Genomic DNA, 20,114 nt, shown 5'->3' with positions numbered 1-20,114 from the left:
AGGGAAATGTGTGCAAAACAGAGAACTTTATTGTTTGTTTGCTTGGTTGGTTGTTTTGGACAAAACATGCACACATTTCTCCCAGTATGTGAGTCATAGCAAGAAATGACTACAGAGAGAGGAAATAATATTAAAGTTAGAGACCTTGACTTTTCACTGGTTAAGAAATAACTATGGTTGGTTAACTACCCAGAACCTTAAGGCTACAATCAGGTAAAAAAATAGCTAAGGCAGAACAGCTTAAAGAAAAAAAAAAAGTATGCAGATGCAAGCATAGCCACAGTCATCTAAATCTCGTTCTGTAGGTCTGGAGTGGAAGCTGGTCATGTCCTGCAATCACCATCTTGACACAAAGCCCTGAGGTGCAAGCTCTTTCCATCTGAAGACCAGCTGCCTCTAAAAATTTCTTAAGAATCCCTAATTTTAAGCGTCCTAAAGGGATGTCAATTCTGTTGTCAGTGGGTTAAACCCTGTGTCTTTTTTAGCTAGGACACATGAATATAGGTTTTCACTTTCTGGAGTTTAACTGTGTTCTAGTGGTCAATATTACCCGACAGTTCCTTTCCATTGTGGGTCCTAGGCCTTTTTTTTTTTTTTTTTTTCAATGGTGTCTTTTCCAGATGACAAAGTCTCTGTTTTTTAGGGCATGTAGAGGCCACTTCGGAGAATATGAAGGAAATGCAACTCATACTTCTTGGTGATAAGACTGGTTTTATTGCTTGCAGGAATCCCTCACAGTGTTTTGCCACATCTGCAAGGTAGACCCCCAAACTGGGGAAGAAATACACAGCCTTAAAGGAAAACCTGTGATGTGTTTTTATGACGAGAGTCAGTGAGTACACATTTGAGCTTAAAAATACCACTGACTTTCTCTGCTTTTCATGAGGATTGGAAGTGATAGGGCCAATACGATTTCTGAGTAAACAGCAAGGATTTGCAAAGTTCTCCAGTAAGTATCCCAGTAAAATGAGTGCCTCTAATGGTGGAGAGATAGGTTGGAATTCTCCAGTTTGGAAACACAAAGTCAAGTTAACTTTTTTGCTACCGTCCGAACCATACCTTTCCAGCAAACAAAAGTTTTGTTCCACCTTGAAAATTAGCACATATTGAGTAGGACGTTCAAACTCCATAACAAGGTGTAATTGTAGAACCCATTTGCAGGTGTTCAAGGGTATCCTGAGACTTGAGTTCTCATCCATGTCCCATCTTTACAGTTTTCCTGGGGTTAATCTGGTGCAGGTGAGATACGCAAACAGCAACAGCAACCTTAATGCAATTTTCTCAACGACACGAGAAAGTACGGTGATCAATGTATCCTCCTTGGGGTTTGGCATAAAACTTTTGCAACATTCCAGTTGAAGGCTTCTGGTGACACCAAGCAGTCCCTCTGAAGGTGACAGAGATTATCCTCATGTGATGTTTCTCAATAACTCTTTTCATCCTCCAAAACAGGTTGTGTCGCAAAGAACACTCTTCAGTTAGTCTTTGGGATTTGAAGGGTAAATGGGAAATTTGAGTGCTTGGTACTACACTGGAGTAGCTTCCATTGATTTCCCTTTTTTTCCCCTTTTGTTTTGCTCATCAAAGTTTTGGAGGTCTGGCAATAGGACTATTTTCCATTCCAGCTTTTGCTTGTCTATTAAATCCCCTATTTCTGACTTAAGGCCATTCAGAGGAAATGGGGAAAGAGCTGTGGTCACATCATCTCCAAGAGCTACACCTGAATGTTTTCTAAATGTGTTAAAGAGCCTATCCTGAAAGTCTCCAGTGTATTCATCTTTTTGTTTGTTTGTTTTGGAGCATGTTCTCCAAAAACGTTGTCTAATAATTTATAGTCTTCTAAATTCCTCTGGTTTTATTATGGAATTTGAGGATTCTAAAGTCATACTCAGGGTATTCACAGTGCCTTTTCCATTCAGTTTTATTGCACATGTGGTTCCTAATAACATATAAATGAATTGATGTAGATCTGGGAGTCCGGAATTACATGTTCCTAAAACTATTGCAAATTGCTCTCTAAACTTCTGCCGACCCGGCTAGGCTTTGGAAAGTCTTTGAAAACCACTTTCAGGTCAGACCATGACCAGAGCTTAAATTCCACCATAAGGGGCTTGTTCTGATCTGGTTAACTTTCAGAGCCAATTCAGCTTTTAGAGTTTCTGGCTGACCAGAAGGAAAGGGAAGCTAGTCGGAAAGACTGTAGGGGCAAAGGATAAGAGAGGGCCACGGGATGGAAGAAGAGAGGTAGTAAAATGAAAGTTTTTGTAATAGATTCAAGTTATGATTTGGGCGGATCTAAAAGAGAGATAGCCTTTTGCATTTTTCATTTGTCTCTTCCACGGAATAGTTAGAGAGGCAACTGTGGAATCTTAATTTCTCTTGCAAGCTTCCTTTAAACAATTAAAAAAAAATACAGATCACTGAAAGTTTGGAGATCTACTCCATGTCCATTCTAAGGCACTTCTCAAAGGAACCATTTTGTTCTCAAGAAAAGTTTCCCCAAATGGCCACTGAAATGCTATATAATTGTTGGTAAAATTATGCCATTTAGAAAGAGGCTCACATGTATTAGAATGTACCTATATGTACGGGGCAGCAACCTGGCCTGCTGTAGGAGACAGGAGCTTGGGTTTAGTCTGAGACAAACCCATGACAGTCTGGCGACAGTCGGTCCAATCAGTGGTTTGTTCACCTTATGTCCTGGGCTCTCCAACCTAGTGGCTAGGCAATCTCCAAAGGCAAACCTGACAAATCTTAAGCTCTTGGAAGGTTTGGACATGAACTTCCTGCTATCAACTACCAACAGAAAGTAATGAAGAGTAGTGACAAAAAGCAACGTGGTAGTAATGAGGCAGCTTTCAACCAAGGATACACTGTTTTCAAATCTGATCAAAGAATCAAAGCATTCCTGAAAGGGATTCTTAGGGGACACAATACACTTAGCATTTGGTAGCCTGATGAAGAGAAATTGGAACTGAGATCCAGTGTGAGACTTACCCCCTCACTGTAGGCCTCAGTTTCCCCTGTTTCTGAATTGAAGAAGGTCTTAGGCTTCAGCAGCAAGTAAGGGAAGTGTCAATGGGATCTTGGTAGGACATCCAGGTTGTTGAACTCCCCGAAATATCACCAGCAAACCTTTGAACAAACAAAAGTCACGTTTAGGATAACTTATTGCAGTACGGGAGAATACCATTTTGACAGAGTCTAAGCAGTGTTTCAAGAGAGTTAAGTAGAATAATTGTAGGACTCTGGGGTCTGGACTTGAGTAGGTTAAAGTGGGTCTGCAAAAGTGCAGAACTGAGTAGGACTGGGCAAAGTTCATGATGTAGTAGTTTAGGACTGGCTGACACAGGGGAGTGAGGGTCTTGATAAACAAAATGTCATTGACAAGCAGGGTGTTTGTCAGAGTGAGATTGCTATCTTCAATATACAGATTTGTGGGCATTTCCTGAAGCAAACAGTGGACTTAATTATTAGTTTACAATCTTATCTTTCCCAGGCGAAAGCTTCCTAGAAGGAACAACTAAATCACGTTGACTTAAGTTTCCATCATTTTATCTAAGTCATGATCACAGATGGTCTCAATTCTCAAAGACTAAGATTTTAATATTAGAGAAAGTAGAATTTCAAATAAAATCATCAGAAGTTACAAAAACGGACATTATACACTAGTAAAAGGAAAATTACATCAAAAAGATACAGTCATCATGAACCTCCCGGACTTATAGCAATATAGCATCAAATTATATAAAGAAATAACTGAAAGAATTACAGTTAGAACCAGAAAATAAAGTCAGTAATTATAACTGGAGATTTTAACAAGCCACTTCCAAACAAGATTTGAATACTATAATTAATAAGCTCAAACTTAATATCCAACAAAAAGAGAGCGCACAGAGAATGAGTTCTAGTAACTGAGCATGTACAAAAGTCACAAAGAAAGCCTCAATGCATTTCTAAAATCAACATAATCTATAATACAACTAAATATTATAAAATTAAAAATTAATAACAAAAATTCCATCAGTCTGTAAACTAGAAAAAGAAAATAACTTTTCAGGTAAAGAAAAAAATCATAAGGAAATTAAGATAAATTTACAACTGTTCAGCAAAGAAAGCACAACAGGCCAAAAGTGGCAAATATACAGGTAAAGCAGAATTTAGATGGAAACTTATTTTTCAAGTATGTTCATCAGAAAATAGAAAGACAAAAGACAACCAGTCTAAGAATTCAACTAAGGAAGTTTGAAATACAGCAACAAAGTAAAATTAAAGAAGCAAGAGGGCAGAATAACTGAAATCAGAAATAAATGAACTAAAGAAGATGGTCCGAATGGATACTGGAGAACACAGAACGAATACAGTATTATCCTTATGTGCCTTCAAACAAAACAGAAACCCAATACAGAAGACAGACAAGAGGTGTCACTCTGGCTGGGGTCTGGGGAGAGGACAAGAGGAGCCCCGCTCCCTAACTCCCCTTCCTCAATTTCCTTCCACTGAGGAACACTCTTTGAAAAATCATCGTTTTAGAAGCCCGGTTATAAAATAGGTCCTGTGTGAAGCTAGTGCTGAACTCACAAACCAGAAAAAAGGCCCTTCTTATGCATCAGAGTGTGCTGGTGGTAGGAAACATTTTCTAGGGGGTAAGCAAGAAACACCAAAACATACAAACAAACAAAGAAACAAAGAAGCCCTGAAACAACTAACGCAGGACTGTTTTCTGGGATTGTTGATTTCTTTTTCCCCACTCAGGTATACTTTTTGCAGGATTTCCTTTACTTAAAATAATAACTGTAGTAGGAAGATAACATTTTTGAGAGGGGAAAAAAAAATAAAGTCTGTATGTGCTTACTGCTGTATTTCAAAAAAAACAAACAATATACTCAATAGGACACATTCTGATTCTGTTGATTTCACAGTCCTCACCCTATGCGAGGCTCCGGGAGTGGTGGAAACACCTGAGATTCTCAACTTGGTTGCCTATCAGGACCCTGATGCTCACATCTTACCCCAGACCAATCAAGCAGAATCTCTGACGGTGCACTCAGGCATGCGTGTTTGTGAAATCTCCTTTTGGTATTCCAAGCGCAATCAAAGTTGAGAACCAGTGGAATAGGGAATGGTTAAAAGGAAGCTCCAGCGTCTACTTGAATCCCACCCAGATCTGTCCTTAGCTCTTCTTCCCTTTCCAGGGCTTTATCGGTCTCTGAAGACAAATACGGCAAATTAATCAAATAGGCAGAGCAGCGGGAAGACAGCAGGAGAACTACTACCCTGACAGCGTCAGCACCCTCAAACACCCCAGCAAGCTACGATGATGGACTCGCTCTGAGAGGACAGCACCTGACGAAGAGAAGCAACGAAGCTCAAAGCTTGGGCACAGCAAACCAACTTCACAGATGTAGGGTAACGGGGACGTGACTAAACAGTAGTACACACGAAACATTTCTGAGGAATTCAGTTGATTTTCAATGTAGTGTGAGTCAACGCTGATTTGGCTGCCAGAAAATAAACTCCATCCAAGGCGGCATCAGCACATGTATGATGTCTGGACAAGGAAGACCCTTTCTGCAGGCTTGCTGGAACCCTTTCAGTACTGAGTCACGTTCTGGGGCGCACACTACCTGAAGAACATGGAGAACTAAATTATGGTGGACGAGGGAGCTTGGAGCTGTCTTCAAAAAGGGGCGGGCGGGGAGGAATACGAGCGTAGGGAGAACACGACAGGTACTTTCAAAGTATGTGAAGAACTCACATAAGGAAGTTAGATTCGCTTTACGGTGTAAGGTCCAGAAGGCAGTGCAACGAGCAGATGGGAGGAAGCACTTCTCAGCGATGCTGACCGTCAAACGGGCAATGGACCGCCGCGCAGAGCGGGGGCTCCCGTCCCGGGCGGAACCGGGGCTTCAAGTAAACCGGGGGGAGGGGAGTCGCAGAACCTGCAGAGCGTCGCCTCAGATGGGAAAGTCGCCTCTCCACCCCGGGCAAGCGGCCCCGGGGTGCCTTGCCAACCAGGAGATGCTGTCGCCTTCGGCATCTGTCGCTTCCGACGACAGCGTGCTTAACACGTGTCTCACCGTCACTCCCTTTCTCACTGAAAGCCACGCCGCCCCGAAGCTTCTCGGTGAGGAGCCAATTGCTCCTTCCGCATCTGCCCCGAGTCTGCGCTCTCGGGCCTTCCCCCCGCGGCCTGCCCTCATTCGGCTGCCCCGGGCCCCGCGTGGCCCAACGGGCGGGGGTTCCGCCGGGGGCTGACTTTCTCTCGCCCCATCTGGAGTGCGGGGCTCCTTCCACCCCTCGAGCAGGGCGCCCAGGGCCGGGCTGCCGGGACTCGGACCGGAGCCCCCGGGCTGCCGAGGACAAAGGGCGGGCTCGCTCCTCCCGAGCCACCTCCCGGCGCGGGGCCAGCGCCCCCGAGCCCCCGCGCCGCCCGCGCCCCGGGCCGCGCTCCGCGAGCGAGCGGGGGGAGGGGCGGGGGGAGGGGCGCCGGGCGGCGCGGCCCGGAGCGCGGGGAGCCGCTTCCGAGGAAAGGGCGAGGGGAGGGCGGCCGGGCTCGGCACGCTCCCTCCCTCGGCCGCTTTCTCTCACATAAGCGCAGGCAGAGGGCGCGTCAGCCATGCCCTGCCCCTGCGCCCGCCGCCGCGCAGCCCCGCGCCCCGCGCTCCCCGGCCTCGCCGCCGCTCCCGCCGCCCGGCCGCCCGGCTCGCCCCGCCGCGGGGAAGGGGAGGGCGGGGGCACGCGGGCTCCGGGGGCGCCGCAGGGCCCGAGCCTCGCGGGGCGTCTCGGCTCTGCCCCCCTCGCTCCCCGAGGCGCGCGCCGAGCCGCCGAGCGGGGCGCCGTCCTCCCGCGCCCTCGCCTCGCCTTGCCTGGCGGGCCGCGGCCTTGGGCGCTCGGATGTCCGGTTTCCTGTGAGGCTCTGCCCTGACCCCGTCGCCTCGCGGGCGCCGGCCGGGAGAGCGGCTCGCAGCGTCGGGAGCGCCGAGCCCGGACCCGCTCCCGCCGCCGCGGCTCCGCGGGGTCCCCGGGCGGCCCTCGCGGACAGGGCCGAGCCGCGAGGCAGCCTCGCCGGGGCGCCCGGCCCCGCGCGCTCGCGGCCCGTCCACCATGCACTTGCTGGGTTTCTTCTCTCTGGCGTGTTCCCTGTTCGCCGCCGCGCTGCTCCTGGGTCCGCGCCGAGCGCCCGCCGCCGCCGCCGCTGCCGCCGCCTTCGAGTCGGGACTCGGCTTCTCGGACGTGGAGCCGGACGCGGGCGAGGCCAAGGTGGGTGCGCGCCCGCGCGCTGCGGGGTCGGACCGCGGGGGCTTCGGGTCGCTGAGGACCCGGGACGTGCGCAGAGGGCGGGCTCCTGTTTCACCTTGTGTGCCTGGGCTCCACGGTTACCGCGCCGAGGGTAGGTTTCTGGGAGGAAGGTTTTCCTAGAAAATAGGACAGCAAGTTAGGCGAGCGAAGGGCCCGGAAGGTGGCCGGTGACAGCGCTCGTGCAGCCGCCGGAGGGCGGCCCCCGCCGGTGCGCCGAGCGCGCCTGGACCCCGGCGCGGAGAGAGCCCGAGTTCAAGCCGTCGGGTGGGCTCTGCTCTTCCCTGGCAGGCTAGCGGGACTCCAGCGGCTCCCGGGCTTGGGTGAGCAGCCCTCCGGGGCTTGCTTTCCTGCAGAATTCCTCCGATGTGGCATTTAGGAACCGGGCTTTAGGGCCTCGGACTGCAGATTCACTCGGAGCAGTTGGTCGTGCTGGAGATGCAGCAGGATCTCCGATCACCATCAGGCATGGCTTTTCAACTTAGTAAACGCTGCGTTTCTGAAATTCGGTCGTCAGGTACTGAAAAGTAAGGTGGATTTCCTTGCTGGTTTTTTAACATGCGATGTTTAACTCTTTGCCTAAAAAATGTTGCCAGGAGACTGTTGAGACATTCGGATTTTCAAGTGTCGTATCGTATTGGTGCCCGCTTCTCCCTTGATCTCCTGAAAGAGTATCTGTTTACCTTAAAAGTTCAGAACTGACCTAAGGATGGAGACTATGCTTAGGAGAGTTCTTAAGTTCCTGGAGAAGTTTTGTCTTCCACAGAAGACGGGAAGCCTCGGTTCACACACTGGCAGTACCCCTGGCTGGAACTAGATTGCAGCACTTTATTTCACCTGATGGCAACTGAAGGGCCGGGGGTGTGCCACTGCCACCCTTGAGTTGACTGTATTGATTAGCATCTATCGAATGTGTACAAATTAAATTGCTTTCCCGGTTTTATTTTGAAATACGCTGTAAGACTGAGAAGACTGAGTTTCGAAAAACCAACATACCTTTGTGTTTAAGTTTTGGGAAAAAAATTGAAATATTGGAATTTGTCGTTCAGTGGGATCAAGGGGGAAAAAAACTGTGGAGTAGAAACATATACATGAAAGTTCAGAAAAGAGCGCTCTATGTGCATTGTGAAATACTTTTCAACGCAGATATTTACATTGGTGTAATTATTGCCCTGAGAAAGTCTTCCTAGCCTCAAATGCCACAAAAATGTAACCTTAGACCCACTAACACTTCCTGTAATTTAAATGCCTTGGATTTCATGGTATCGATTCACTTTCTGTTTCCTCAAACTATTTATTGAAAGTATGACTTAGGAAGGCAAACTCCTCCCTATTGCCTATGTTAACCTACTTCGGTTTACGGCAAGAAAGCGTGAAATAGGAGGTGAAAGGACCAGCCTGTCCTGATAAGCCTAGAGCCTGTGTGAGAGTCGCTGCCTGCTGGGTGGATCCTGAATGGATGGATGGGCCCGTGTGTGCCTGTGTTTACGTCTGTATGCGGCTGGAGGATAACAGTTAATGTGTTTTTAGTTTCCAAAATTGTCTTCACTGGTGATGTAATGAGAGTTTCCCTTTGCCATGAGAATCTTTGTGCATTCTTGTTGGCTTTTCACATTTGACCGTCTCTTATATATTCTGTATGGTGAGTATGGGTTGATAACTCTGTGTGCGGTATGGACGCTTTTCCACGTGACGGCACCTCGGCTTAAGGCTCTGAGTTCCACAGACCACAAGGCGGAGTGTTACTCCCGCACCGAAGTGTCCCCCAGTGGTTGAGTAGCAGCCTGAGAGGGCGTGTGTCATTAATGCCTCCGGCGAGCTGCTGTGTCCTTGCCGTGAAAATGCCAAGACACGTGGTCCAAAGACTCCATGTCTCTCCCTAGTGGACAAGACTAGTCGCTCATTTGGACGTAAGCCCTGGACGGGAGCTGATTGTTAATTTTCTGTGCTTTACATAAACACCAAGAAGAGATTTCAGAAGGTGAATAGAAGACGCTAGATATGCATAATCCCCCATAAATGCAGATTTTTGGTAATTTACACTTCAGAAGTGTTTTTTAATATTAAAATAAAATAGAAAACAGCTCACAGGCTGTGAACCAAGGTTAGCCATCCCATTCTTCACCTCATCCCCAAAGCCATACAGAAAATTGGAGGTAAAATCACAAATGGAAGCCAGATCTCCTTGTTTCTAGACCTATATTTACTGTTATTAGGTTCCTCTTTCTAATTATTCATGGTTGTAGACTTACGAAAAACTTCGGAAGTGTTTTTCCCAAGGATGTTAGTGCAAGCAAGTCAACATCAGAAAAGTAAGGCAAGCAAAGTATTGCCTAATTATATAATTAAAATTAACTACACATGATGGGAATAAAAGGAAATATTTAAAATTATCATCAAACTAAAGAAACCTGCAAAACCTCAAAAAAGCACTAGATTACTAACTACAATCGTTTGCCAACGTGAGATTAGATAGAGTTTGTTTTTTGTTTTTTCCTTACCTGAGAACAACCGGTTCACTGTGGTTGGTTGGAGTTGAGTGTGGTTTTAAGAGAAAGGTTGGTTTATGATTAACAAAAGGAGGAATTACTTCATTACTTCATATCATGAAATATGCTTCTATTCCAAAAGGTGGGTTCGACTGGGAGTTTAAATACCTCGATCCTTACAGGTTGTTAGAGTAGTAAATGCAAGGAGAGCATATCTTACATTGCAAATGCCTTTGTTAATAAAGATTGAACTCAACAAAAGAAAGCTTAAAGATTTACAATCTTGTGTCAATTAAGTGAATGATCAAAAAGATCAAATATTATTGCATAGACAAATGTAACTTATCTAATTTTCTGTATTACATAAATAACTTTAAATATCCCTACATTTATAGTTTAAATGCAAAAAAAAAAATGATTAGCTTAGTATTAACACTAGTTGCTTTAATGAGAATAGCTGTTTTCAATTAACATAGTAAAAGTACATATGGTTTACGGTGACTATCACAAAAAAAACTTCCTAATGGTGGCAACTATTTTGTAACATGCCTTATTTTCTTTCTCATCATTTATAATTCTGCACACTTTGGTATTTTATTTTTTTATTTACTGTTTCAAATTAATCAGTGGCAGTGTTTCTCAGAATACTATCTTTGTGCTAACTGCATCTGAACTCCCTCCAGGTCTTTAATATATTTTTTTTTTTCCTTACCTGAGAACAGCCAGTCTCTGGACTTGGGTCTAGGAACATGCGTTTTTAACTAGCATCCTAAGTCATTCTCACGCACAGTGACAGTCTTACACTCAGTATGTCTGGTGTGTAACAATGACTAATTTCATTGGTCTTATCATATTCATTACATAGTTTTTGAGTTTGCAGGGTAATCTGTTAGGCATGGGGCATCTTAAAAGACATAAAGTCATTTTCCTCTCTTCAAGGAGCTTGCAACTCAGGCAGGGAAAATAAAGCCTGAAGCACAAAAATACTGTGAGTTATTGGAGGAAGAGTACCAAAGCGATGTCTGTGTCCTCAAGTTTGGGCAAGAGAGTCATCCATGTGGCCTGGTTGGTCTGGGTGCCTTGACTTAGGGCAGAACTTGAGCTGTAACTTGGATAGGAATTTCCAGCAGATGACTACATCAAACACAGGCATCCCTTTCAGGTCTTGGATGGAGTGAGAAAGTGAGAGGGCAAGTAGAAGTGTTTGACGGCAGTTGAGGGGTTATATAGAGTAACAGTGAAGACTCTTAAATAAGAAGAAGCTTTCAAGCTGGATGGAGATCACAATGTATATGGCCTGAATCAGTTTAAGGAACTTGAATGCTGGGAGTCTTGCTGTGAGTCTTGGAGGGTTATTCATGATTTAAGCACCTGAAAGACATAGGTAGTAAGAAGGCTATTGGAAATCATTTATGGGATTGATTAGAGGTCAGAAGGACTTTTGCTGGGGGCCTGATCTGGTTGAGAGGCAGCAGTAATAGTCAAGAAGGGAAGTGACAAATAGAGCAGAGTGGGGACAGTGGAGACCGAAGAAAGAGATGTTACACAGGAAGAACCCATAGGTCTGGTGACTGATTAATATGAAAAGCAAGGGAGTGGGAAAATTAACCTTGGCATCAGTATTATAACCATAGGAAAATGTTGGTCCTGCTGCACTTCAGAGAAGAGAAGAAACTGGTTTTCACTGATGTATGCTGGAAGCTAAAGGCATTATTCCATAAGTCACCTAAGATTTTACTAGACTTAAGACTCTTTGGAGAAGTAAAATAAGCTTTACAAATTTACATCCCATAAAAGGAAAATAACTGTCTAGCATCAATAGGACTTAAACTTTAAAGAACTATTTGAGCTCTTGACAAGTATTATTACAATCCCTAAAGGAAAATTAACAGTGTGCATATCCTATTACCCTGCATTAGAAATAAGGTAAATTTTATTCAAGTAAAATAGGCCATAAATGTGGCTGTAATTTTTAATCATTTACTTGCAGCCTGCTCTGTGCTTCTTGTTGCTTCATGATATTTCTCTGATGTACTTCAGATACCCATACTTTTTCACAGTAACCAACCATCAATCTTTAGAAAGGAAGTTCAATATTAGGGATATGTGAAATGTTTGTGAAAGTGGAAACCTTTGAACCCTCTTCCTCTCTTTACCTCACTCTGCATCAATTCATGTTAGAGGCTCCGAGTCTGACATAATTAGGTTGTATCTGTAATGTCCTGAGTATCTATAAGTTAATTTCATTTTGTTTTTCACTACGTCTCCCGGAGATGGATGTTATTATATTTTATTAAAGATGACGAATCGAAGACTCAAATGACTCAAGCAGGGGCAAGAATAGAGCTTTTTTCTGTTTGAAAAACTTTTGCAGCATGTATTTTAGAAAAGCGTGGTAATGGGTTTGAGCCTTTGGGCTTTGCTAAACACCCACTTCCTCCTGTAAGTTGTAGCAGCATGCAAGGGGGCAGAGAGAAGTATTGCTGTACAGCGAGGGCCCCCTCATTACTTTTATTTAGGCCGCGTTCCCCACAGTGGAACAATCTGAGAGAAACTTGGACTTTCTTCCAGGGTTCACCACGTGGTGCCCTCTGATTAAAGATAGATCACAACTGGCTTAAGCCCTAGTACTGTTGTAAGAATGGCTGCAGAACTAGAGGCCTAACAAGAATTCCTGACGATAATTGAACAGAGTTTCTAAATTGCACTAATATAACTTCAGTGAAACATTGTGATCTTACTATGTCAAGTGACCTCTCGGGATTAATTGGATTTGGAAAGAACAGACTTCAGTTGCAGAGGCATGATACTTCCTCCAACTTCTAAACATTACATTGTTCCCCCTTTCACCTGTTACATCATTCCTGGCGGATAAGAGCATTCTTTAAGTACTACACAGGCCTACTTTTTGTTGCAAAACACATATTTGTCACTTCAGATTTGTACAAGTTGTGAATTAAGGTATCATTAATTTTTCACATTAGAAATATTAGTGTAGCAGAGAACTTTAAACAATAAGAGGGAATAGTTCATTTGATTTATAATGTAACACTAAAATTTATTGTAAATATTTTAGATTTGTCAGTGTAGTTGTTTCTTCTGAAATTTACTCCAGCAGATTATTCAGGTGCTTCCAATCCTCAATTGATTTACTTTTTTTTCAGAGTTCCTAGTTTACCTGTTGGAGAGAGAAGAAGTTGTGTTGATTTAATTCGCTTTATTGGGCATCCATCATAGAATCAAATAGGCACCTTAAATTAAAATACCTTTTGCCGGTGGAATCTTACCCTTTCCTGGTACTGATAGCACCCTAGTAGCTTTCAGATGTTAGAAGGGATTCCTGATGATTCCTTTTCTGCAATTCTGAAACCCCAAAGCTCATTTTCATAAATTATTTGGTGCTATAACCTTGATCTGATCTGCCATAAAGCTATTTATAGTCTTTATTTATCCTCTAAGTTTGAGTATATCTAAACTTCATTGAAGAAATAGTAATGTATTTATGAGATGCTGCCATAGACCTTGCTGGGGGTTGGGGGAGAATTAAAATGTATATGTACTGGGTTTCTTGAAAAATCTGGGATCTGAAGTTCATGCAATCCCCAGGGCTTATGGTAAGGGATTGGATTGGAGAGCTGCTCATTTCCAAAGGGCTTCCTTCCTCAGTCACCTATTGCCTCAGTGACAGCCTGGAAGGGAAATGGAAGGACTCAAGAAGGAGGCCCTGTGGACACCCCTACCTCCATTTTACCCATTGGAACCAGGTTTATGTACTTTTCACTCCAAATTCTCATATTTAAATCTTCAATTCAGGGGCATTTTAATTAATTCTCACTAGCAGCAGCTTCAGTTCTAAGCAGGAAATTACAATGAAGTGAGTGATACAAAAAATGTAGAGTGAGTGACTCCTGTCTATAACAGGAATCAAGAAACTTACTCATTACAAATACCAGAAATGAGTTAAACTATAAACGCAGACAGTGTAAGGGATTTTGTAAGAGTCTCCTGCTTTACCAGAAGTCGTTGGCGAGGCTTCTGGGGGATGCCTCAGCAGTCATGGGAAAGGTGGGGTGATGTTGAGTCAGCTGCGAAAAGCGGGTAGATGCTGGTTACGGAAAGGAGGGAGGGAGGGGTATTTCGGATATTGAAGTGTGAGAGCAGAGTACAGAGGCTAGTAATGCCACTGCGGTCAGGGGGTGTTCGGGCAACTGGGAGCAGACCCCTTTGGCTGGAGAGCCCAGAGCTTCGAGGGAAACAGAAGGGAATATTGTAGAAAATGTAAGAAACCAAGGAGCAGGACCCATGTTTGAGAATGGGTTGAAAGCAACAGGAGCCACTGAAGATTCTTCAATGAAATGTTGGAAGTGGTGTTTTTAGGAACTTAACCTGGCATCACTGAGCAGAAGTGTCTAGAAAAGTGGCTAGAAGCTGGTCCGCAGCTTCCCAGAAGCCATTTTCAACTGCAGGCTTCCTGGAGGTGTCTGGCAGTGACTGCTCTCCTCACTTCGTTGGCCACGCATACATGTTATTTGAACTCCTCTATATGCTCTGGATTTCTGATGATGATAGTGGTGACCACTTAACTTATGTAAGCACCCATCACCATCCTGTCCAGAAACATTTATAAAATATACTAATAAGAGTCATCGTTCTGGCTCGAATTCCAAACAGAGCAAGCAATGTAAACAGTGGTCATGCTTAGATACACACACACACACACACACACACACACACACACACACACACACACATCTACCTCTTCATGGTTCTTCAAGCTGCCATCAATGGCTTACGTGTTCTTTCTTGCCGAGCTAAATATTTTAGACAATCTATTGAAAGAATATTAAAAAATCATAATATATGAGATTAGATTTTCCATCGTTCATACACTTATTCCTAAATCAGCTGGTAATTAAAAAAAAAAAAAAAGAAACAGAGAGAGAGAACCCTGAAGTGTCCTAGCAATTCCTTCACTTTAAATCTGCTTACAAGTATTCCTATTGGTAAGAGCAAAAAGGGGGGAGAAATGAGCTATCAAGTAAATGACACGATTAGTTTGTAGTTTCTGTTATAAATTTTTTTTAATGTGGCAGAAAATTGACTCAAACTCAAAAGACAACTATTATAAAATGGACGTAATGAAAGAGGGAATATTCAGATGCACAGCCTTGTGTAAATAACAGTGCTTCAGAGTTTAAAAGTCAGACTTCTCAGCAAGGGTAGGTTCAACATTGTCCTGGTTTGGACAGGTCGGGAGGAGATGAATATTTTAGAGGAAATCAGAAAGATGTGGTTTACCGTTTCTATACTTGTAAAGATTTTAATTAGCCATTTATTTTGTAATTTGTTTCACCTTAAAACTTGGTCCCCAGAGTACCATTTTCACCACCTTTTATGCAATAGTAATGCATGCATTATAAGTGGTGAAGGCTAGAAATATGTATATATGTATGTGTGTGTGTGTGTGTGTGTGTGTGTGTGTGTGTATATGAAATCTCCTTTAGAACTATGGTATATAGTAAGCATTCTGTACATTTTTTGTTAAGTAGATAGGTTTCATCATCAGAAAAATACCATAGACATAAGTACTGTGTCCTAGGCATGTGAAGTAACAGTGATATTCTTCAGAGTGATTCTTCAGCCCCTTCCCACCTAATTTATTATATGTGTTTTTTTTTTAATTATTGTAAGCTTACCAGCAGTTGTCCTGATTTCTGCAGTACGGGAACAGGATGTAATGTTGATGTTTGATTTTGAGACAGTTGGGGGAAATCCAAAGTGTGTGATCATTCAGTGTAGGAAGGCTATGTATTGTAGATCTGCTTATGGTATGCTTCCACCTCTCCTGTGTGCCAGGGTTTGTGTCTGTCCCTGAGGACGACAGCTCTGGCCTTAGACCACCAAATCAAGGAATAGAGCATGACAGTCATGCCCTAAACTGCATACTTAAGTCACTGGGTAAAAAGGACTTCGGTACACAGGGCATTATAATGCCATATAATTTCACATGAACTCGTCCTGAATACTTTCAAAGCTTAAATGCTTTCAAGTTTAAATCTCTATTAAAGAAACAGACTATTGTTGCTACTTTAATGTGTAAACATCTCGTCTTTATATTCTTAATCGTCATGGGAGAGATATAAATATGTATTCTGCATTACAGTGAAATCATCCCAGAATAGCTAAAAGATGAAAAATACACTTTCACCAAGTAAAATGTAATGAAAATGTAATGGTGGAAGGTTATATGAAGAGTTAAACTTGTGTAAATTTGTTCAGAAAGTGTGATTGCCCTGCCTCTTTGGGGTGCTTTTCTGGACTGGCAACCAACAAAGTGTCCGGTCTGTGCTGTCACTGAGCTGAATCTTAGAGCAAATACTTTCCTTCTCCAAGTCTAAGTCTGCGTTCCTTGAGTTCCCTCATTTGCTCACAAGAGTTGATTTTATTTGCTGGTTCTATCTGCCAGTTTGCCAGGCAGTCAGGAAACACTATGAATTTCTTGGGGCTGAACAATTGATGGTGATGAGGGCGTGTGAGCAGATGGGAAGAGGAAACTCAGAATAAGTGGTGGATACAGCTCCCAGCTCTTCAAGAGCTAAGAACATGTTTTTACTCAGTAACATCTTGAAAGTATTCACTTCCTTATGATTCCAATACAGATGTTAGTTGGAGTATTTTAGGAACTTTTGATCAGATACCATATTTCTAAACAGAGGAAGTTTTGCTGACTGAATCTGGAAGGAAGGATTGAACACTAAATAGATACTCAGCTAATATGTAAATGATTAAAGAATTAGATAATACATTATCTATATAAGTCTAGACACATTATCCCTACATACATGCAGTACTGGTATGATCTATTTTTAAAGTAATTTTCGTTTCTTGGTTTAAGGATGCTTTATATTTAAAGGCTGATATATTTCTCCAGTTATAGTATTCAATTTTAAAGTTTAATCTAATTTTCTTCACAGTAATTTTTCATTCTCATTCTAATTTATTTTTCTAATAAAAGTGCTATGCTTATTTTGGGGGGTCAGAAACAGAATTAAAATAACATTGCTTATTTAATATTCTTTTATATGGAGAGGAAATGTTCATAAAATTAATAATATTTTTGCTTCCAGCTTGCTTAAATACTTGAAATGGGTGGAAAATCTCTATAAAAAAAAAAAGAGCAGACTTTGATATTGTGGTTGTTTGGGAAGGTTCTCCTATATATGAGTTGGTGCCACTTGGAGACAGGCAACGCTTACTCCCTCCCGGGAACTGACTGGGAAGACGGGACGCAGATGCTTATCACCTCCTCAGCCAGCTGGTGTTCAAAGGTTTAATACCTTTTTCGGAAATGGCAAAAATAATTACCTTTCTTAAAAAGAAGTGTTGGCGATGGCCCTATAACCTATCCTCAAGAAAATAGTACATTTTTTCTTTTCCTTGTTTATGCTTAAGTGGAGTCTTTTCTTCCACCTAATATCAAACCACCCACCCAAGTCCAAACAAAGAATGGATACATTTGGCAAATTACATTAGACTGAAATCTTAAAGAAAATAGTCTTGATTTTCTTTTAATTGGAGTGACCACACAGCTGCTATGAATTCTATGATTAAATTCCTATAATCTGTAAAAGAGCTTGTTATTTCCTCTCACTCAAAGTTCCTTGGAAATAGTTAATACCAAATACCAGCATGAAGCTGTTTTAAAACCACTATGGGTTACTTTACTACAGTAGCATTGCCCACATGGAATATTTTTAATTCCTTCTTTTTCGTTTGTGTCTGTTGTGTGTATTTCATTACTTTATCCTTTTGAAAGTCTTCTTCCAAGTTTATGTTTTGAAAAATGGAACACTTTTTTAGATTCATGTTTGCGTACGGGTCCTGACATTTATGACTTCCCTAAAAAACAAACAAATTCTTTTGTCTTAGAGCCAAAATTTTAGTTTTGGGATGATAGTGATTCATTGTTTGTTCCCTTTGAATACTAGGTCTTTTCATTTTGATGTCCATCCATGCCAAATTAGAATTTTATCAAGGCCAAAATTATTCATGAGTCATAACCATTACACTTCAAGTTGGGTAATTTGAAGCTGCTTTATATACACAGATTAAGCAAATAATTATAAATTTTAGTGCAAATGATTTTTTTCCCCTAAACGTTGGTAGCAGCGAGGGCTGCTCAGTTGGAGACTTATTCTGTTTTACTTTAGGAAAACACACCCTTGTGTCACAGCTACATGAGCATAGCTTACGGTCAGGCTCCCCGTGTTCGCATTTGAGGATTCAACCCAACCAGTTGCTTGGATACGGGAGGGCTGACTGTTCTATGCCATTTATAGACTAACGGACTTGAGCATCCATGGATTTTGGTATTTGTGGAGATCCTGGAACCAAGGGATGACTGTATGTAGTTATATTACTGTCGTATAGGATACCATGGTGCATAACATAGTGAATTAAAGATGGAAATGTTTAAAATCGGTGTTACCTTTTTGTGTCATGCTTACTTGACAGTGCAGGCTCTTCTGCAATCTTAAACTGGGGACAGAGTCACACGAAGGACCCTCAAGCTTCCTTTAGCAGAAAACACCTGAGATTCAAATTGTGCCTTCATGTGCCAATTTTTTAAATTCAAGTTGCCCTTAATGTTGATTTTCACTTTGACACGTCTGCAGTGTGTCTACAGTGGTAAGAGGGAGGAGAGCACACGTGCCTGATTTGTTCCACTTATTAGCTCTAATCCTCTTAGGGCTGGACATGGGTTTCCTCCACCCAGGACTGACTTAGGCTAATATAAATTTGAATTTCTGTTCAAAATTGGAATGGTAACTCATAAACTAGGAGATGTGCTAACGTTAAATCTGTGATATTCAGATGAACTATATGCTAAGCCATGTGCACTCTGTGTGACACATAAGTATTAAATACTTGCTTAGAGAATGGATTATGAGTTTTAAAAGATAGCTATCTAAAATGTCAACCGGTCAAGTGCCATTAGTCTGAATGTTAAGAGTTCCAGTTAAATATACATATGTTTAAAACCTTTTAATTTTTAATAAGCTATCACTAAGACATCATAAGTATGGATTTCAGTATGTGTTTCTGTGAGTTTCATTGGGACCTAATGGTACATAAATCCCTGAAGGTGCATGCTTTTACCAGTTCATTGGAACATTACAGTCTATCCGTATTTAGGGTCAGTCTTTTTCAGAACAGTTTCTATTTTGCTAAGCCTAAACTATTATCACTTTTGTTTATTAAATCCATTTTTTAAACTATCTAGGTGTTTTGCTTTTCCACTGATGTGAGCTGTCCTGTCCTATGTGCAGTAGGAAAAATGTACAGTAATTCTAGCATCGTGGTCTCCCTTGAAGGTTAAAAAGACTCCTGATTTAGAAATTAAGATTTCACTCCAAAGCAAAGTATCCCACTTGATGACATGCCCCAGGGTGCTGATAGATACGGCAACACTATTAAAAACCGAAATATCAGACACATGTTACATACCCTTCTGTATAAATTGCACATTCTTTTCTTTCCCTTTATTACATATTTTTACTCATACATAATACTTTGCAGGTAAATATTTTTAAACACACTGTAAACAACTGTTGCTCATTACAAAATATATGTGCCCACTACTGACAGGAGTTATTCATTGTTTATATCACCTTGTGGCACAAAATACAAATGTCATGTTACAAAGAATGTTAACATTTATAGTGAGATTAGATTTTCTTAAAAATTTGAACTTAAATTCTTTTGGAAAATCAGATTCTACAATCTCTGTTATCATTTCACCTCAATACATCTTCCCACTATTTTGATGCATAAATGATGCTTTTATATTATGGTGGCTTCAGTTTTAGTGTAATATTAGCTGGTTTATGGCTTGATAAATTTAGTGCATATACTGCATCCATAAATATAGTATATATATATAGTATGTGCATTTAGTTTGAAGAACCAGAATTTTTTCCAAACTCTCATCAGTTTTGTTTGTTTGTTTTATTTTTTGTTTTTTGTTTTTGGTGGTGAGGAAGGAAGTCAGTGTTTGACAACATGTAAAATTTATAATAATTTTGTCAAACGGATTCATTGCTACAGTTTGTAATCAGAAAATTTGGGGGGATCTTGCTAGAGTTTATGAGGGGAAAGAATATTTGAAAATGAGGCACTCTCAGGAAATGGAGAAAGTAAGTTCCTGTGCATGTAGAGCAGAGGGTGTTTTGGATCATAGCACATGTTTTGCAGCAGGGAGTTGAAGCATAGTTAAAATACATCTGGGTTATGTTTAGTTATTGAAACTTCTATTCAATGAGATTG

General features: G+C 42.0%; 2 protein-coding genes across 2 annotated transcripts in view; one reads left to right on the top strand and one right to left on the bottom strand.

The window, feature by feature from the left end:
• Nucleotides 1-7,762, bottom strand: part of LOC309619505 (uncharacterized protein) — a gene marked incomplete at its 5' end in the record, with an annotated part of 132,357 nt that extends 124,595 nt beyond the window's left edge. The window contains 2 exons of the mRNA XM_082374696.1: nucleotides 2,998-7,314; nucleotides 7,646-7,762. Of these exons, the coding sequence (XP_082230822.1) occupies nucleotides 5,833-7,314; nucleotides 7,646-7,762 (1,599 nt within the window). The 3' untranslated portion in view covers nucleotides 2,998-5,832. The remainder of the gene's footprint in view (nucleotides 1-2,997; nucleotides 7,315-7,645) is intronic.
• VEGFC (vascular endothelial growth factor C) overlaps nucleotides 6,749-20,114 on the top strand; it is a 98,355-nt gene continuing 84,989 nt past the window's right edge. The window contains exon 1 of the mRNA XM_082374595.1: nucleotides 6,749-7,263. Coding sequence (XP_082230721.1) covers nucleotides 7,108-7,263 — 156 coding nt within the window. The 5' untranslated portion in view covers nucleotides 6,749-7,107. The remainder of the gene's footprint in view (nucleotides 7,264-20,114) is intronic.

This window comes from Balaenoptera borealis, assembly GCF_965194805.1.
Source record: "Balaenoptera borealis genome assembly, chromosome: 21".
NCBI lineage: Eukaryota > Metazoa > Chordata > Mammalia > Artiodactyla > Balaenopteridae > Balaenoptera > Balaenoptera borealis.
The sequence above is the reverse complement of the archived record's forward strand: the minus strand, read 5'-3'. Positions and strand labels throughout refer to the sequence as shown.